The 20,572-nt window shown below is 47.7% G+C and overlaps 1 protein-coding gene across 2 annotated transcripts in view; it reads right to left on the reverse strand.

Annotated features, from left to right (window-relative positions):
• MTMR12 (myotubularin related protein 12) overlaps positions 1-20,355 on the reverse strand; it is a 59,287-nt gene extending 38,932 nt beyond the window's left edge. The window contains exon 1 of one of the 2 annotated variants that reach the window (XM_031443663.2): positions 20,200-20,355. In XM_031443663.2, coding sequence (XP_031299523.2) covers positions 20,200-20,280 — 81 coding nt within the window. In that variant the 5' untranslated portion in view covers positions 20,281-20,355. Of the gene's footprint in view, positions 1-7,139; positions 7,577-20,199 lie in introns of those variants that run through there. The other variant, XM_064479833.1, reaches the window with a different exon arrangement.
• Positions 20,356-20,572: the final 217 nt, after the last annotated feature.

Genomic DNA, 20,572 nt, shown 5'->3' on the forward strand with positions numbered 1-20,572 from the left:
AATGCCAGAGGTAGCATCAACCACCTCAATGCTGTGCGTTTTAGATGAGGTGAGGAAGTATGAGGCTGCCAAGCTGTAAAGCCTCACTGGATTCTACCATTGTTCAAGTGGATAGAAAACCCTGAATGGCTTTCCTTGGCTAGGACCCCTATATTTTCTTGCATGACCTCTCTGGGTGTGCAGGCACATACAACCCCCTGCCCTGCCCCCTCCTACGTACCAGGTAAAACAGAATATCCCACATCATTCTTAGCCTTGTCATTTCCAAGGTAAGTCATACATGTATTTGTATATACATATATTTAAAGCAGAAGATACTAAGCTTCTAAAGATAACTGAGGTTTGTACACGGAAAGGGAGGAGATTTGTAAGAGACAAAGATCATTTAAATGAATCCCTACCAAGCGCTAGGTAAACAGGAGCACACAGGCTGGCGGGGAGAACAGACAACGCTGACGACTGATGGATGCTATCATAAAGACTTTGACGTGGGGCTACAGGAGCACAGAAGTGGGGACCTAACTCTGCAGAGGGACCAAGTGGGGGAGGCTGTTCAAGCACATGCTTCCAGAGAAGTGGCTCGTAAGGAACATGCAGGAGTTCCCCAGCTGGACCAGCAGAGAGAAGAGGAAAGGGAAGGTGCAAAGACATGGAGGCAAGCAACTCCACAGGAGGGTGAGAAACACGGCCGTGCAGCAGTGGGCTCGCCGGCCATCTGAGGGGGTCTGGGCTTTCTCCCGTGGGTGGTGGGGGGGCACATGAAGGAATGCAAGGGGGGGGGGTGAACAAAGCACACATATTACTGTCTCCAATAAACGTCTTTCTGGTAAAAGCACAGGACTAAATCAGGAACCTGGGTGGGTTATAGCCTACAGAGCTACCAGGAGGACCTCGGGCAAGTGTCCTGGCCTCAGTGTCCCCATCCAAAAGGACAGAATCAAGAGCAGTAATGCCTGTCTTGTGAGATGAAGTAGAAGAGACTTGCCCAGGATCAAAATTATGACAATGCAGTGAGTCGGAGGACTTGTGCCCAGAAGGAGGGAGGTCCCCGATGGCTTTCCCTCCTAGAAACAGAAAAGGAAGACCCTGCAGACCTGCTCTCTCCATTCTAAAACACTCTGTCACAACATGGCGCGGTATTCTCAAAGGGATGAAAATGAATCTACTAGAAGCATTTCCCAGGAGAAAAGGAAAAGGCTGGAGACATTTCCCCACTCACCCTCATCTCTATCAAATGCCCCAGAAGCTTAGTATTTATTTTTCATTTTAAAAGTATGGACTCCTCTTCTTCCCTAGAATATTGTTAAATACAGTCTGATGTTGGCAACAAGTTGCTGACCAAAAACTGACCTGAGAAAAGGGAACACCCACCTAGCAGCTAAGTGGTGGAGCAGCCACACGTCCCATGAAGCATGTGGGAACATCAGCACTGTAAGGGACGACAGGGAAACCACCAAGATCCCCAACAGTGCTGACTTCCTACTAAAGCTGCCGCGATCGTCAGACTTCCGCCCGCCCCGCAGACAGGGCGAGGAGAGCTCGGCTCAGCACAGACGCACACACTGCTGTCCCCGTAGCCAGCGTCCAGGGACCAGGATCCTAATCATCCCTATCTCGAATGCCGCTACACCAATAACAAGACTCGACTTAACCAAGACACTGATCCCGAAGCAACCTCACCCATTTTGATACACTGCGGAGAATCATAAAGTGAAAAAAAGATTTCCAAGCAGCAAAAACTGATGTGTCTGAGTTTGTGCAGAGTGAGTGAGGCCCTCCACACACTGTCCGTCATTCTCAGCCTCCACTTCAACTGCATGCATGTACTAAGCCCTATGATGTGCCAGGTAACCCTGCGTCAGTAGCTCACTAATCCTCACAACAACTCTAGGACTGCTATTATCTCCATTTTATAGATGAAGAAACTAAGGCTTAAAGGGTTCAGGAACTTGCCTTTTATAGGAAAAGAAGTCACTAACCAAGGGTCCAGCCCGCGCCCTGACTAACTCCAGAGCCCACCTTTCTAGTCGTTGTGCACTAGCTCTAACAAACGTCGTCTCCAATTTCCCACCACCAAAAAGGAAAGTCATCACCTCCATTGCGTATTTTAGAAAACTAGCCTCCTGTTACAAACTGATTAGAACAAATCAGAAAAATTCCCTTAAGAGAACTGTACTCAGTGGAGGATTTGCCGTGTACAGGATAAAAGTACGGGAAGGCTGACGTCAGCTACGCTCCTGAGAATCTGCTGAGAGGTTGCAAAGCAGCCTGGTTGTTTTTTCATTCCACTGGTTCTCAAAAAGTATCTTCTCCAGTTTCTTACCAACTTCACATTCAGGGTGCACACACCTTGGCAAAGGAAGAAAAGGGGAAGGGTCCCGCCAGATGATCACTGACCCTGAAAAGAATGGGGGTGGGAAGGACAGGGTCCCTACAATTAAGCTCTTATAGGTCAAATGCTTATAAATGTTCACATCAACACTTCACTGTTTACAAGGGCTTTGAGTCAAAAACTGAAGTTGTTATTCTCAGTTTAATTTCATCCAGCCAGAAGGGCAAATTCCAAGAGGCAACAGAACATCCCTTAAGGTTCCAAAACACAATTTCTTTCGATCACATCTGGCACCAAGTGCTAAAAAGACTTAACACAAACATTCTATTTCCTCCAAGTTGCTCTACTGCTCTAAAATGAACACTTAATACTCTTTGTTTTCTCAGCTAAAACAGAAAATCCAAGGGGGGGGATGCATTTGCATCTACATATTGGGTGGGAATCCATGTGTATCTTAGAACAAAATTTACCTTTTTTTTAAAGCAGAGTGTTGTATTTTTAATACAGCATAGTACGAACAATTTGTTTTGTCTTTCCCCTGGTTCCTCCAAATTTTTCTCTGTGCATGTACTAAAAACAAGTAATACAGATTTGGGACCACAGTCCAAAATCCAGTTCTGGTACCTACAGAAATGACCTTGGGCCTGCCATTTAACCTGACTGGGCTCCAGTTTCCTCCTGCAGATGGAAACAATACTACCAACGTAAGGATCTGAAGAGAAATGGGTGTGAACATCTGGCACGTACATTCAGTAAATGGGAGTTGTCACAATTGTAACTGTAATTGGCGGTGCTGGGGGCTGAACCCAGGACCTTGTGCCTGCTAAGCATGCGCTCTACCACTGAGCTCTCCCCTCCCTGCTCTGCGCTGCTTCTTGATTCCTTTCTTTTTCTCCTCCTTTCCTTTGATGATTAAATGAAGAACTCAAATACACAACTTAAGAGTTACAAGTGTTCAAGATTCTGTCACATGAGTAGAATAATTTCTACTTCTCCCTCAATTCTGTTTCCCACTTTAAACTGACTGTTCAGGAGGCTTCTCAATTCTTTTTTTTCTGTGGATGAGAAACTCCTGCAATTAGCATTGCTCAGGTAGGCCCTAATTCTGTAAGGCTGACTACACAGGAATATCGAAACTATGGGAAAAGAAGTGGCATTTTTCTATTAATAGGATCTGTCTTCTACAAGCCCACAACGACTTAGGTCTCATCATTTGCTGTCTTTTCTTCTGCAACAGAAAGTACTTTGAACCCACTACAAGACCAAAAGAGTAAACTAATGGCTTTCTTAAGAGAACACCACACCCAGAGAAGGGACTGCTCAGGCATGCTGTACAAAAGGAAAGCTTTCTTGACTGCCGAATTTTTTCAAAGTATATTAAGTAGCTGAAAGTTGGTGATAAATTGAGTGTAAGCACTTGAGCACTGGAATTTAAGGAGCCACACTACAGGCAATCATCACTAAAACCTAACCCGTCTCTGGTTAACACTTCAACAAAACTATAAATATTCACTATCAATTCTTACTGATAATCAACTCAAGAGAAAAAATAAGCACCATCACCTCTACCATCAGTCACTCCCCGCCCCCAAATCAAAATATACAGCAGTCCTGAGATGAGAAATAACCTAGAGGACTCCCATAAATAAGGGCATGCAAAGAAGAATCACAAAGAAACCCTCCTCTCACGGACAGGACTTGTTTCCTTCTATTCTGGGAAGGTACCGTCTGGAGGAGGAGGCAGGGAGGACAGAAAGGACAGTATGCACAGCCTGGGTCCTACAGCTCCCTCACCCCCGGATTTCTACAACCGCTCTTCGAACTCCATGAGAAAAACACAGAAAGAACTAACAAATATGGAGATACTATTTCAAAGTCTGTGAGAAGTGGTAACATCCGCTGCTTGTTGATCCAGGGAGAATGAACACAGTTGAATGGAGGAGAGGGGAAGTGGTTAACAATAAGGGTACAGCCCACCTCTGGATGTGGGTCTTAAAGTGGGTTACAGGACATGACGACATTCCCACGTGGAGGCCCTACTCCTGATCATGCCGATTTCTGAATGCGTATAAGCTGTTGTCTTCAAGGGGAATTTTATTGGACCAGTGATTAAAGGCTATCCAACTTGACCTTTACAACTGGATGAGTAAATACAATCTTTTACTTATTGACATCACCGAATGCTACGTTGTGACTCAGGGGTCACTCGGGGACTGCAGAAATCACCAGTGTCCACTGTGTGAATGCCAAAGTAGGTACTCTCAAGGGCCAGCCCTCACGGAGGCTGAGAGGTAAATAATGATAAACATTCTACGAGCCTTATGTGCCAGGCGGTGTTTAAAGGGCTTTCTACTTATTAACTCCTTTAATCCTCACAGCCAAGCCTTTGAAACAGGGCTCTTCTCCCACTAATGCCTCCACCTTGTAGATGAAGACACCCGGCTAGCACGTGGTGGAGCTGGAAATCAAACCGGGCAGCTGGCTCAGTCTGTGTTCTTACGTGATGCCACACTACCTTGTATGAGGAATGAAGGAAAAAAGGGAAAACAGGGCAGAAAGATCAGTGAATGTATCTGCTAGAATCAGCTGAAACCAGGTCAAAGCAGGCATCACTGAAAGTGCTCAGGGAAAGCCTAAAAGTGTTACAGAGAGGCAAACGGAGGCTGAAAGAAAAAAGAAAAAAGAAACACATGTACCCCCCAGGAGTAACAGCTGCTGTGTGGGGAAGGACCTGGGAGCTTCCGCAGCTGACAGCTCACCTCTTAAGACTTACTCCACCGGCTCCTCTGAGGCCTGAATCTCTTGAGTGTCACCTCAACCATCCCTCAAGAGTTCAGTGGGGACATTCTGATGTACACCACACTCCAGGAAAGGCTCCAACTGCAGGCAACACTTCCCTGGACCGTCCCATGCTTCCCTTCTAGGGGCTTTACACCTCTTTCTCCTTCACCTCCGTATCAGGTCTATCACCAAATTCTATCAAAGTTACTATTTAATATAGCTAGAATCCATGTTCCTCTCTTATCTCCACCAGCACCCCCTAGTCCAAGCTATCATCATCTCCCACCTGGCCCACTGCAACAGCTTGCCAACTTGTCTACCTGCATCAGCCTCTTTCCACCTATGTGCATCTCTCTTTCTCTGTTCTACATTCTCTCAGAACAGTCTGCTCTGGATTATCAGTGGGACGAGGACAATGACGTGATAAAGCCTAGGAGGACCTGCATGGCCTGGTCTCCACCTACTTGTCCAGTATGGTTTCCTATCACCCACCTCCTCAGTCTGCATGTTGGCCACACTGGCCTTCCTTCAGCCTCCTAGACCTGCCAAGCTCCTTCCCACCCTGAGTCCAAGTTCCTCCTGCTTGGAATACTTCTCTGTACCCTCTGTGCCCCATGACTGTGCGTATCCATCAGACCTCAGAACAAGGCTCACTTCCTTAGGGAAGCCTTCTCCGTTACCAGGCTTTTACAGCCCCACGTATCCCTCCCTCTTAGCACTCGTCATGATTGCAATTTCACATCTGTTTATGTAATTATTTAAGTCTATCTCCCCACCAATCTCTAAACTCTTTGGGGGCAGATCCTCTGTCTGGTTTTTTGCCACTCTATTGCCCTAGAATCCAATACAGGCCTTGCAAACAGTAAGTGCTCAGAAGATTTCATTGAGTAATTTAATAATGGCTTTAAGTAATGAGAGGTTTTAAAATAAATCCAGCAGGGACCAGAGAACATATGGGAACTTAAAAGACAATATCTAAGCATTAATATGGCTGGCATCACCAGATGCTCTCATCATATTGTAAAGAACTGGAGAAACGGTTCGCTCCTTTAAAGGCTGCCATGTAGGTGCTATCCATCCAGAAAGGCCAGTCGTAGAGCCTGTCAGTAAGAACTGCAGGAGAGCAAGAGCCGTGGACGGGCCTGGAGTCCTCCCAGGATCTCGCAGGCCATTCAACCCGCACCCGGGGACAGCTGCCCCTGCACTATCCCTGTTCTTGGAGGCAGTGGGAGCTTCTTAAACAGTCACCTCATTTCAGAAAAGGGCCCAGAGTCCCCCTTAATCCTTTGTTCCTCTATCCCACTATCCTTCAACTCTGCCACTCCCTGCCCAGCTGTCTAATCAACAAAGGTCCCAATCTTACTTCCAGAGCTGTGACCTGTGGGATAAAATTCCTTACTGACCCCAGTTAAGTGTCATGTTCAATTTGTCAGAAAAGGAGGTAGAAAAGTACAGTTCTTTAATAATTGAGCAGAACTGGTTCTACTAGTTATGCTGACAGACTTTTCTCCGCAAGAGGCCTGAAAAGGAACTCATTTGAAAGTGATGCAAATTTTCAACAAATGGGGCATTAAACACGGCCTCTGTGGTTTGTGCAGCACCTCACGCTGCCCCATCTGAGTCTGGACAAAGCTCGCTATTGCGGCATAAAAGAATAGTAACAAGACGGCTGGCACTGCTCACAGGGCGTCCAGGTTTCCAAAACCAGGGTATCCCAGTGGCCTGAATTCAGTTAGAACAGCAGCACAAACGTAAACGGAGAGTAGTTCTGCCAGAGCGGCACGATCAAGGTTGGGGTCTTCTGCTTAACTCCTTATTTCAACATTTACCTCAATGCTATGGCTGCTCTTTTTGTTTGTTTGATTTAATTTAAAAAGAGGATAAGGGCATGAGCAGCACGTCGTCCAGTTTCCGCACATTTTACCCCACAGATCAAAAGGAGCTACGTGTGTTCCCGCTCCCACTGAGAGAATCCACAGTTCCTGGGACGCCAGCTGCCACGGCCCCCACATCATCCATCACTCACTTTCTGCGGGGTCAGAAGCACTCCCATTCTCGCCATGTCTGTGCCGGACAAGATGTGAGAACTGCCACCCCTTCTGCAGCAGGCTTGCAGCCCAACGGAGACATGCCCACCGGAACCCACATCATACAGCTGGCCCTGTGTTAAAAACGTCTCAATCTGATCTCCTCTCTGAACTCTGCTTCTGAGAAGAAGCGGCCCAAAGCACAGGGCTCCAATGAGCCTGTGAAGCGAAACCAGTGAGTCAACACTCAAGCTGTATGTCTGGTTACTCAGAGCTACAAGGTGACCCGTCTCTAATAGATACCATTCATCTCAACAAAACAGCTCCTGAGTACCCGAAATACCAAATGCCCAGGATAAAAAGACAAATGAAAATTGACTTCTGCCCTCAGGACGTTCAGACAAAAAATAACAACCAGAACACTGGGTAACCAGCGCAAAAAATATCAGACACCTGCAGAAGATTCTCTCTCTACGCCATCATCTCGTTTAATCCTCACAACTCTTAACTGCCACTCCTGCTCCCGTTTTAGAGATGAGGAAAATGAGGCTGACCAAGGTTAAGTGAAGCAAGACTGGAGCCTGGGTTGGCCTGCCCAGCGCCATGCTCTTCACTAAAATAAACCAGACCTGTTGACCACATCCTCCCCAGGGACACAATCTCCTCCCCGCTGCCTTTCAGACACTCTGTCATCGACTGAACTGTCATTTCTTCGCACCGCTCTACTCCAGCACAGCAAATGCCGAAGTGACCACACACACAGCCCCTGCCTTCCCAGAGCGCACAGGAGTCTGAGCATGGGACAGGTGCGTGTGGCACTGTGCCGGGACTAGGGGACACAATGGGAGCACGGCAGAGACACCCACCTGCGTTCACAGAGGGCCAGCGAAGACTGCTACCTCCGGAGGTGTTGTTCAGACTGAGATCTGAAAATCAGCAGAAAGGAGTTCCGGACCAAACGACCCACACTCAGTCTGGCTGCACCGCCTCATCTCCCTTCTGGGCAGGGTCCTCTTTTCTTCTCACAGGACCTCTGTTCCACGGAGAAGCTCTCCAACAACATATGCTGGGGACCCCCTACCCCTCAAATGGCTCCTTACTCCAGATCTCTCTTCAGAGCTTCAGATCCAGGCACCCAAACAGCTTCCTGGCGCCTTGCGCTGGAACGTCCCTCAGATCCTCCAAATTCACATCTGAGTCAGGTCACCTCTTCCCCCCACCCCTCACCTAACCTGCTGTCCTCCTCTGGACTCCGGCCCCGCCATCCACCCGCAGCCATTCTCGGCTCTCCCCTGCCTCTCATAACCCTGCCTGCTCTGCTCTCCGCACAGAACCCGTCCACGTCTGTCCATCCCTGCCGCTGTTTCTACTCCAGGCCACCATCACCATGCACATGCCCGTGATTACAGCCACACAGCCTCCATCTGACCCCCTGGAGCATGCGCAGGGCCCACCCGATCCACTCTCCCCGAGTCCTGCCTGTCCAATTCACTGTCCAATCCACTGCCCACATGGTTCAAGTTCTCTGCAAAGCTTTCTTGTACTGTCACAGTCTCTCACCTTGTCTGTCTCCCCAACCAATGATGCAAACTGGGGGCCGAGGCTGTACTTTTGTGTATTTTTAGCCTCAACTCCTAGCATACAACTCCTGACAGGTAGTAAATTGCCAACAGAAGTCTACTGAAAGCATGCATAAGTAAAAACATACAAAGAGACAAATAATTCTGATCCTGTAGTATTCTTTAATCCTAAACATAGTTCTTAAGAGATTAAAGAAACAGCCCTAGTAAAATTATTACCTAATACTGTGAATCACTATATTGTACACCTGCCACTTATATAATATTGTACATCAACTATACTTCAATAAAAATTTTTTGTTAATTTTTCAAGTTTGAAAAATAAATAAAAATTATTACCTAAGTATATGATTAGTGAAAGATTTTACTGATCTTTTCACACACTCTGCCCTTAGCTGGTTTTCTGAAACACATTCTAGTCTCAACAATAGGGCAAGGGCATATTCAAAGACAGACTTTAAATCAAAAGCCTTATCACTGAGGATAGACTAGAGACTAAATCAATCTCTCTACTGTCCAGTTCTAGGAAGCGAGAGAAATCGGAATAGGATTTCCGGAGCTGATTTCCAGGGCTGCTGGTTCCCTCCTCCTGGCCAGAGGCCTTCACTCCCTTCTGAGCCAGGCTGACCGGCAGGCTCACTTCCCTGAGAGCCTGAGCAGGTACCACGCTGCCGCTGACCACGGCTAAACTCTCCTAACTATACACTGCCCTGGCAGTCGGTCCAAGCAACAGTCAAGTCAGAGAGCAGCACCTGAAGCTGGGCGCAGACATGCTGTAAGAGGCGAACCATCTCCGTCTGGACTCCGCCTTCCAGACCACAGATACAGGGCAGCCTGGGGCCTGGCCTTGAAGGACTCTGCTATTTACTCATCATGCAAATCAGTTCTCAGCCACGATGCGTGTTCATTTCACTGGCCGAGAACCCTCAAGAACCCTTGGGAACCCTCAAGAGTAATTCAGACTAAGCATCTATTATCCGCAAAAATATATGTCTAACTCAGACGCATAAACATGTAATTTGCCGGAGGTTTCACTATGTCCACTTTCACACGTCCCATGTCATTCACCTTGACAACAACTGTAAGGAATTTTCATCCCCACTTTGCAGATAAAGCCAATGGAGCTCCAGGAGGTTAAATAATGTGCCCAGGCGCCTGCAGCTGAGTAGATGGTGAAGCCAGAGCTCACTCTCAGGAGTCTGGACACCAAACTCAGTACTTCTGATTCTGTAAAAGCTTTACTAAGACACGATTCACATACCATACAATTTAAAGTGCACCGATTTAAAGTGTACAAAGCAATGGTGTTTAATATGTTCACAGAATTATACAACCACTAACAGAATCCATTTTAGAACATTTTCATGACCCCCAAAAGAAACCCTGTACCAATTAGCAGTCACTCCCCACTTTAAAACCAACCCCTCTGTCCACCCTCAGCCCCAGGCAAGCAATCTTAAATGCTTTTCCTATTACAAAATAATACCATCAAGTGTTCCTTCAACTGCAAAAAGTCCCAGGACAGGGAATGGGGCAACAACCTTTGGCAGTGTGCTCACCCTAACAGCTAAGCAGTACTCACTCATGTGTCCCTTCTAAATCCTTTCCCTCACATTAGATCTGTTTCCCTTATCTCAGAGGTTTTTTAAGGGAGAAAGTAACTGCTCACTAAGACCCAAACAAAAGCCCTCACCTGTTTTGACAGTTCATCATTTATTGAGTGCAGTGAAATGATTCCTCGGGCTTCTCAGCAAGGATCATTCTTGCCAGGCACTCCCCAGGCCTTTAAATAATACAAACACTTAATCAGATTCTCCCTAGTAAGAAACTCAAGCCAGAGAGGAAACGGTAAGGCCCACGTAGCAGTATCAGTCTCAGAGCCCACAGGTCTGACCTCCCGAAGCAGCTGGCTCGCTTCCAGCCAACAGGGTCCGCTCACTCACTGCTCGTTCGCTGGAACAGGCGCTGCCGGAGGAAGTCAAGGGCAGCCGGAGACACACCCCAGGGAACAGCTGGGCTTCAGGCACCCATGCAGGTCGCTGGTTTACCTCTCCGGTTTACCAAACTAAGCACCAACGGTGACAGCGAAAAGGAGTATTTTTAGGCAAAGCACCTCATGCCAGAGCCGACTCTTGGGACACAAAGACCAAGAGCAGAGTCAGCGACCACACTGAGGTTCCTCACGCAGTTCTCAACCTCAACTCTCCCAAACCTCCCTGCAGGAGAAATAAAAATGACCTCTGAGTGACACTCTCCTGGCTGCCTTCTGAGGCCCTCTCCAGGGACGGCCCCAGGCCACGTCTAGCAGGCCACCCTGAGCGCCACAAGGCCACACTGCAGCCCTGCCCTCAGGCGCTCACAGTTCTGCTGGGGAGATAAGAGCTACATACAGACACAGAGCAATTACACACAAAGGAGTAGAGAATAAACGCGCAACAGCATCACCAAAAACCCAGAGCTACAGATAGCCTGTACCGCGGGACAAGAGAGGAGGATGCCAGTTCCAGGAAAGATCTGAGAAGCAGAGGCTGAAGTAATAGGAGCCTTGGTCCTGCCCCAGCTGCTGTGTTTCAGACGGTACCTCTCACACCCTCTTGCCTCTGGCCTTTCTCTGTTTTGGGGTTTCCTCTACGATTTCATTTGAAACAGCAGTTCTCAGCAGGGGCTGAAGGAAGAGATCAGACTTAACTGAGAAGAATGCAGGTTCCTACAGCAGGTACCCACCCCTCCCCGCCCCAGGTGTGGCTGAGTCTCTACAGCTGGACTTGGGACAGTGTGTTTTGAAAGTTTCTCAAAGAACCATGGTGTTTAAAAACAAAAAAAACAGTTCCTTGCATAAAATGTATTTTAAAACCCTTACCTAATCCAAGTCTACAAATCAGGAAATGAGACCCAAAGAGGTAACGGGGCTCCCTCAAGGACACTCAGAAAAGATGGCCAGAGCCCAGGGCCCCAAGTCCGAGCTACTGCTCTTTCAACAAGCCAGAAGCAGGTAGAGTCTGCGGTGGGCCTGGGGAGTGTGTTAAGACTTGGACCAGTGGAAAGGGCCAGGAGCATGGAGGACTCCTAAATAGGAAAATGACACATGTCCTGTCTGTGATGCCCAGGGAACAGGGGTGCAGAAGGGAGCAGCAGCAGGTGGAGAGACCAGTTAAGCAGTTGTGGTCGGTGGTCCCGGCATGAGAGGAAAGGTTAGCAGGAAGAAAGGCAACGGAAATGAAGACAGAGCACCACAGAGGCTCCCCACAGAGGACACCCTGGGGACTGTGACTGGTCTGGACAACACGTGATGGGAAGGCTGACTTAAAAGGAGGGAAGTGGCGCTGAACTGGAGGTATAAGCCCAGGACCTAACACGCTGCCCAAACCCCAGGTCCTCCTGGAAGCCCTGGAGACAAGGGAAGACACTGTTATAGGAGGACAGAGCGGAAATCCATCAAAACACTCACTGAAAAATAAAACTGTGTCAGAGGGCAGATGGAAAAGGCACCAACTGTGGTTACAGCAGGGTCCAACAAGAGGGATGGCACCCCTGGCTCTCCACAAGCCTCTGAGTGTGCAAGGGGAGACCGACGCTGGAAGGGAACGCAGGTCAAGTCTCCGCATCAGGACCTGCCCTGGTGGCCCAAGGAATGAACACATGAAGAGCACACACAGCTGCAGCTCCCAGCGTGAACAGCAGCAGCAACCATGGCAGTCAGCACCTCGTTACTGTCACCTGCCAAGGTGAACCGTGTTAGCAACTTTCCACGGGTGGCCTTACTCAAGACTAACAACACTCTTACTGGCTTTTACTCCCATTTCACAGATTGGGAAACTGAGACTCAGAGAAATCACACACCCAGCCTAAATCCATACAACAGGCAGGAAAGCTCTAAGTCCAAAGCCACGCTCTGAACCCCCCACATTACATTTTAATTCCAGTAGCACTGGAATGTTACAAGTGCTAGAAGAGAGGTGGCAGGTGGCAGTCATGGTGCTGTCGGAGTCTATCATTTAAGCTAACTGATGTGACCAACAGCAGCTGCAGAAACATATGGTGCTGCCTCCTGTGCCTCCCCTCCCGGTGCCCCCCAGGACTGCTGTGTAAACACCAGGTCAGTTGAGGGGCTAAGAGCCTTGGGGCAGGAGCTTTCCCCTGGTCTTGGAGCAAGAGGGAAGAGGGGCAAATGAGAAGCTCCCTACGGGCTCACCAAGAGCCAGACTGACCTCAGGGTAAAGCAGCACCCACAGAACGGAGGAAACGCTCCGCACCTCCCAGCAGCTTCCCTGGATTTGACTCTTCAGGACTTGCCTCACTTGCACCCGCACATACCTTATTATATAAAGGATGAGGACAGACGCTCCGACCACCTGGTCTCAGCCCACCTACGAGCCTTTTGAGCTGTCTCTGTTGTCTGCCCACTGCATCCTCCTCCTCCTCCCCACAGCAGAGCCCACTTCAATGCTGCCCTTTCCAAGTCCCACGCAGCCGCAGGTGCCGCAGTGGGCCCCCCGCCAGCCCGAGAGCATCGCATGGCAACCCTCCTCCGCCACCATCAACAGGCAGCGCCTACCTCCGCGCGTCACGCCATCTGCCGACTTGCCATCTCTCCAGCAGAATGTGAGCCTCCTGAGCGCACAGACTGCTTTTCCTTTTCATTTCTAATTCTGACACAGTGCTTAGCAAATGAGAGTTACACACCCAGTGATTCTCCCACTTCACGTTACGGTCAGGAATAGCAGCATCTAGCAGGTGTTGAGCACCTGTCACGTGCCAGGTCCTGAGCTGGGGAGACATGGCATTTCTTCTCAGGTGCAAAATGAGCCTGCTGGGAAGATGGGCATCCAGTGCCACAGGTGAGATAAAGTCACGCTGGGAAGTGCATCTCAAGGGGTTAAAGCAAAACAGGAATTCAATTTCATGTCTAGAGAAAAGGCAGGAACACAGTGAGATTTTTTATCCAAAAAACAGTTCACTCCCTTCAAAGATATTCCCAGGAATCTTAAAAAAACTCTCCTCACTAAAACAAAAGCAAAAAGCCCAGCAGCTCAGGACTAGTGCCTGAAACTGGGATTGGCAATGTGTTACAAGGGAAAGGCAGACTTCAAACTATTCACCACTGTGGCCAGGACTTCCATACACAAGCCCTGCTTTCATGGCTGAATCCCCTTTCTTCCCCAAAGCACACAAGTGATGGCTTAGACGCCACCTCTGAAAGGCTGCCCACTAGGCAGGTCAACAAGGAATGTCGAAGGGGCACAGGAGGCAAAAGCATTTACATATAAAATCAAAACAGCCCAGTCTGGCAGCTGCCTTTGAAATAGGTAAAGAGAATTACTACTCCCAGAGGTAATATGATTTCACTTACTAATATCTTAAGTAAATCACCGATCAGATGTGATAAGTGGACAAAACCTGGCCTATGATGGAGATTCAGAAACGAGGGAAGGGGAAAAATAAGTCCACAGAATGAATCCAGCAAAATGTCAAAGGCCAAATGTTAACAATGAAAAAAGTCCACTACAAAATGTTCTCATTAGGTTGGAATTTTAAACTGAACAAAATCATTTTCAAATGTATAAAGAAACAAAGAAAAGAGGAAAGGAAACTTTCAGTGATAGTGAAAAATACTCTAAGAGTTACCACCCAGTGAACTTTCCTGGCGTGACACCATGGCAACAACCACAACAACTAAATAGTCCACTTTCATTAATACTCCAGCCGGGAGAGACTTCAGGACTCTAGGATTAATGAGTAAGTCATTTCTGAGACCATCCGAGCGGCTTCTGAATCACAGTAGCAAGGACAGCCCACACCCACTGAAGGCTACCCACGCGCCACGTGCTCCGCAAAGGGCTGTGCGCGCACAGCCACAGGTGATGTTCACACACGCTCACGTACATCTATCAGCTAGACGGGTATTATTAGTCCCATCTTTCAGGCAGAAATACGACCGAGGCCTAGTGCACTGGCCTCGCGCACAGCTAGCAAGGGAGGGCGATGAAGTGCCTGCTTGCCTCGGAGTGGGACGTTCCAGGTGTGCAGATGGGACCAGAGCGAGGGGAGGCCCGGAGCCCTTCAAGCGCTCGGGACAGCTGTGCTCCCTCCTGGAGTCCCTCTCTGTTTCTCCTGCCCCTCTTCCTCCTTTCAGAACAACACTAGGTAAGAGGTGAGAAGAGTTATTCCAGCTCAATCCTAGCTGCTAATCTGTCTCAAGAGGTTCATCTTAAATGACTTATTAAACTGTAAACCCACTCAAAAAGGGCACATGTGAACTGAGATAAGAAACCTGATGACAAACTGAGGAAAGCTTCCTGCTGGAGAAATAACTGTTTCTGCCCTGCTGACAGCAATCAGCGGTGTCATCTTCAAACACGAAAGCCATGGGGCAGGCTCTAAATTTTCATACGTACTACCATGGCCACCATATGATATACACATACAAAGCCTACACATACTAAAAAGTGGAAATAATTGCTTTGGTTAGGGTAGAATAATTAAGGGTAATTTTATTTTTCTCACTCCCAAAGTCTACAACTTTATTACATTGTCTTTATCATAAAAATAAGGTAAACATCTTTTACAGGGATTAAAAAAATTTTTTTGACCCCTAAAAATCGAGTTCTCTCTAAAGCACGCTGTGACACAGAATGGTTTAATGTGGAAGTAGTCAAAGAACAGCAAACATTCTGTGGAGGATGTTCAGAGAAGGATCCAGAGCTCTAAATTTCTAAGCTTGGGTTCCCCACAGCCTAAGACTTTGACAGCAGCCCTGGTTTTAACTTCAGAGACGGAAGTAGGGTGCAGAGGAGACGGGGCTGTCCGGTGGCAGCTGTCTGATGGGCTGCAGGAAGTGTTGCTTGACAACAGCCTCATGATATCTTCTGATGCTCTATCTGAAGAAGCTGTGCAGTGCTGGACAGGACCCAGGGAGATGCCGCAGGAAGCACATGCAGGAGAGAAAAAGCGGAAGCTCTAGACAGATCATCAGCCTAAAGCCACAATTAAGAAAGTGGTCATTTTAGGAAGAACTTTTAATGTCCCATAATGTCCTGTTTAATCACCGTCAATGACCTTGAAGCTCAAGGAGAAAATTCTGCCATTAAAAATTTATTTTGGAATGGAGAAAAAGTTATAGAGACTTCAAGTAATGGATCTAGATTTTGCTTTAAAAGGTTATTTCTTATTGCAAGGAGAAGGAAGGAGGGCTGTTTGGGGATAAGCCAATCTCTTCTTGTCATCCACCCATTAAAGCCCTGAAAGTCAGAGTCCAATACCACAGTGCTCCATCAAAAAATAAGCTCCATCAATTCACCGGTTTTGGATATCCGACATCTAGAACAGCACCTGGTACTAGCAGGTGCTGAATAACTATCTGTCAAACAAATTAACTGTATAAGCAGTTTCTGGGACACGGAAGAGCTAATAAGTATCAGTAAATTCTCATTTGTTTTAATTAAAATTTGATACATACTTGCAGTCATATCTTCTCCCCACCAAAAGAAACAGCCTTGAATGAGGACTAGGCAACTGAATGGCTCTTAAATTTGGATTTTGGGGCCATTCTCAACCTTCATGACTCTTCTTACCTTTTCCCCTCAACATCTACACAAAACCTTCCCTGAGCTCCTGCAGGTCTGGCTTAGCCACAGGCAGTGCTCTCCTTAGGAGACAGCTGTGCATTAACACTGTAGCCCTGGGCAGCACACGGAACCCTGCAGGGCCACATCTACATAAGAGAGGAAGAATACAGTGGTGGAGTGGATCACCTTTAAATTCTCTCCCAAATCTAAAAAATCCAAAACTAAGTAATTAATAACTATTACTAGTACATTCAAGTCAAACACTGATCTAAACTCTACTAGAAAGAACATCTTAATCATATGTGGAATACACACAAATACGGACAAGTACAGCTGACTCTAAAAGCTGAATTTCTCCTAGTCTCAGTTTCAGAGAACAACACAGCAGCACCCTGAAGCTTCTATTCAGCTTCCTTATCACAACGGAACCGGCTCTTATTAAATCAGAACTCCCTCTCAGGATCACCTGATGGTCCTCTGTGTACAAGCTGCCAGGTACAGATACTAAGCATTTCTAACCACTATCAATTCCCAAAGCAGTGCTCACAATTCCAACTGAGCAGAGAACTGGTAGTCTTAAAGAATCAGAACTGTCATTCGGCACCAGAGAAGGTGACTAACTAGAAAACCATTTAAAAACCACAACACTTTCTTGGGCTCTTTGTGCTACCTAACATCTCCCCATCACACTGTGTGTTTCTATTGAGGAAAAAGGGTCTAATTTAAAACTACATTATAGGTTAACAATTGACATGGAAAGACTTATACAAAATACATTTCTGGTGAAAAAGCATATTACAAAATAATACAATGAGCAATATTAATCCCATTTTGGTAAAAAAAAAAACCTACTCACATATCTGATAGGATATACTCCAAATTAACATAAGCTTATAATTTTTCCTTAAAAAATTTGCTTGCTTAATTATATTATCTAATTTTTCTACAATGAACACTTATGGCTTCTGAAATAATTCAAACAGGTATTTTATTCAACAAGAGAAGTGGATCTGGCACCCAAACTATAACCAAACGCTTCCCTGAAGCAGAGCTCAGCATCCAGGGTTCCCTGCACTAAGGCGCCCACATCCTTTGCACCCTGAGCCTGAGTGCTAAGCTGGGATGGAGGTGCTGAGATGTGTTCAGGTACCAGCCATCAGGTATTACCAAGACAGGCCCAGATCTCTCCCTCCTGTTCACCTCAGCTTCCAGAGCCACTGGCTTCTCATTTACGCTCTTTCCTAATTTGCAAGCCTCTGGGCAGAGTTTACAAAACATGACCAAAGGTCCCAAATTATAGTTCAAGATTTTAACTTTCACATTCACTGATTTAGAAGAATCAGTGACAGAAGAGCCCAAGTTATTGTGGCACAGATCCAATTTTAACAGATGACGTTAACTCCTATCCTTCATTTTAGGGTATCCAATGTCAATCCTTTCTGATCACTAGGGGGAGAAAAAAGCTATCATGTTTAAAGGCATCATCTTCAAATACTTTATCCAGTTAAGCCTTCTGTTTTTAACAGAAAGTCCTGATTCTTGATAACCTCTCGGGCATACAGAACGCAGCTACTGTTGAACCTTCCCAGATCTAATCAGACAAGAACAAGTTCATGACCAGCACAGGTATCATAAGGCACTTCACACAGAAAAGGCATGAAGGTTGTTCTGGCAGCTCAGTGATCTACCAGCAAAAAGGTGTCTAAGAAATTGGGATTTCCCAGCTCCCAAAGCAAAGTGCACACAAAGAAGTAAGTGACAGGAAAACATACAGAAAAGGTAGTAAAGACAAAGGCAATATGAAGGAAAGGAACAGAATGACAGTCTTCAGAAAGGTATTCTGAAGGACTCCTATTACATGAGTCAGGAGAAGTTTACCAGACTGAGTGCTCTCAAAGGCTCAGAAACACAAAAGCTCCACCTCAAACATGTTCATTTGCATTTCTGATACTGTAATAGCTAGCAAAAGCTACATCGTCCTTAAAGACAAATTGCTTTCTCACCTCCTCATTTGCTTATCTTCTAAAAACTACCCACAATTTAGGTCAGAACTTTATTCTCTGTTACAAAATATTTTTAGAGACAGATTTCAACAAAGAAGCATAGTGTCTACAAAGCATTATTTTACTGCAAGAAAACAAAACTGCCAACTATAAGGATCTGAAAAATGTAACCACTTCAAACTTATTTTGAGGCTGAACCACTCCCCTTCCCTAATTATCCCTCAAAGGAAATAAAGCAGGCGCTGTGCGCAAAGAAGGAAAAACATGTCTAATTACGACATGTGCGTTTGGTGGATAAAAAATTTGAACATTCTTGAACTCTGGCCACATTTCAGACCTTCCACTTGTAGTTTAATTTCTCTGAAGAGGAGAGGTTAAAAGATCAGCTGTATTTCAACCTGGGTGCAATAAAAAAGACACAAAGAGAAACTGACCACACTACTCACCCTCAATACTATAAGGGAATCTGCTGAAAATTCAAGATGACCCTGACTCCTTATCAAGCATTTACAAGAGGAAATGGTTTTTATTTTAAAATCAGGACTAAAAACAAGACCTATTTCAAAAGGACTCTCCACAGGAGAAAAATGCACACATTTGAATTTAAAAACACATACGCAGACTTCAGGTTACAGGTGGTCTTACAGAAGCAGCCCTTGATCAAGACCTCTCAACCACAGCTCACCTGCCTTGGCTTTACAGAGGTGGGAAGATGGCTGAAGAGTTTGTTAGTGCCTCTGCACGCTGCACGCTGTTAAAATGCTGAGAGAGGAGCAGAAAAAAAAAAAAAAACCTTCAGAAATCCTAAATGAGAACGCATCTAAGCAGTTATTTGGATTGGGAGCTATTACTCAAGAAGCCCTCAGCTTGGCCTACAAGCTAACCTCTTTAACCTCCTCTCCTATGACTTTCCCCCTCACCGACAGGATTCTGCAAGACAGGCTTCCTCGATGCCCCTCCAACACTCCAGATTCTTCCCTCTACCTGCACTACTCTTCCTTCAGATCCCAAGCATCCTTCAAGTCTTTGCTGAAATTTTCAGCAAAGGAGGAAAAGGGGGTCTTTTCTTTTCCCATGATACTTTTAAACTTCTAATACACCAAATAATTTACTTATACACCTATTTTATCTACTGTGCACTTCTCTCTCCCTCAAAGCAGCTCCGGGAGAACAGGGATTTTTTTTTGTTCACTGATGTACACCCCAAACGTTCAGAATAGTGCCTGGCACAGAGTACGAAAGCAAAAAATATTTTCTAAACGAATGAATGAGCTTGACAGTGAAACTTCAGTTGTAAAGTAAGAGGGGGTGAAATGAAAGGGGAGGGGAAAGCTACAGAGGGGAATTTACAAGGGAGAGACAGAGACTGAGGCCAGGACCGACCCACAGTTGCTCCCCGCAGTGCTGATGGGAGGCAGGAGGCACTGCACGGTATCCCGCCAGCGACATCGAACAGCACTCTCAGGAGCAAGCTGCTGAGATAAGCAAGCTCTACAGACTCACTGAGAAATTCCAAGGGCAGGGCAGACCCGCTCCGACTGCAGGCTCTGGGGAGGTCCCCACGGGGGTCCAGACTCACCAGCCCCTCCCCTCCCGCGGTGCCCCACACCCCAGCTCCCCTCCACTGTAGCCAGGAGCGTGCCGGGCCGAAGTACCTTCCCCGCTCGGGCCCGTTCACCTGGTCGCCAGCGAGCCGGGCCCTGCACTAGGGCACCTGCCTGCCCGTGCCGCCAGGGCTGGCGTGGGGCCCAGCGTGCCCCTCCGGGCCTCACCCTGCCCTGCTCCCCTCCGGCACAAGGACAGGAAGCGCCCGCGGCCCTCCCGGCTGCGGGGAAGGGAAGGGGCTCCCGGCGCCCCTCGCCCCGGCGGCTCCAGCCCGACGCCCCGCCCGGGCGGCTCCCCCTCCCTCACCTCGGGACGCACGTACGACACGAAGGAGGGCTTGGGCGCCTTGGTGCCGCCGCCACCGCCGACTACCCCTTTACCCAGCATACCGCCGCCCTGGGAAGCTGCGACGCGCGGGAGCAGAGGCGGCCGCTCGCAGCGGCCACCAGCACTGGCGGCGGGGGCTCCGCCCATCCCCAGGGCCGCGGCTGCCGCGGCACCGCCCGCATCCGGCTCCGCCGCTGACACCGCTCGCCCCGCCCAGGCCCGTAGGCCCCGCCCAGACCCGTGGGCCCCCGCCCACTCCGCGCGCCGGCGCAAGGAGTCGGAAACCCTCAGCCGGAGGCCACGCCCCGTCCGTTAGCGACCGGCCTGTCTGATTGGCAGATACTCGCCTTCC

The sequence above is a fragment of the Camelus dromedarius genome, chromosome 3 (genome assembly GCF_036321535.1).
Source record: "Camelus dromedarius isolate mCamDro1 chromosome 3, mCamDro1.pat, whole genome shotgun sequence".
Taxonomy (NCBI): Eukaryota; Metazoa; Chordata; class Mammalia; order Artiodactyla; family Camelidae; genus Camelus; species Camelus dromedarius.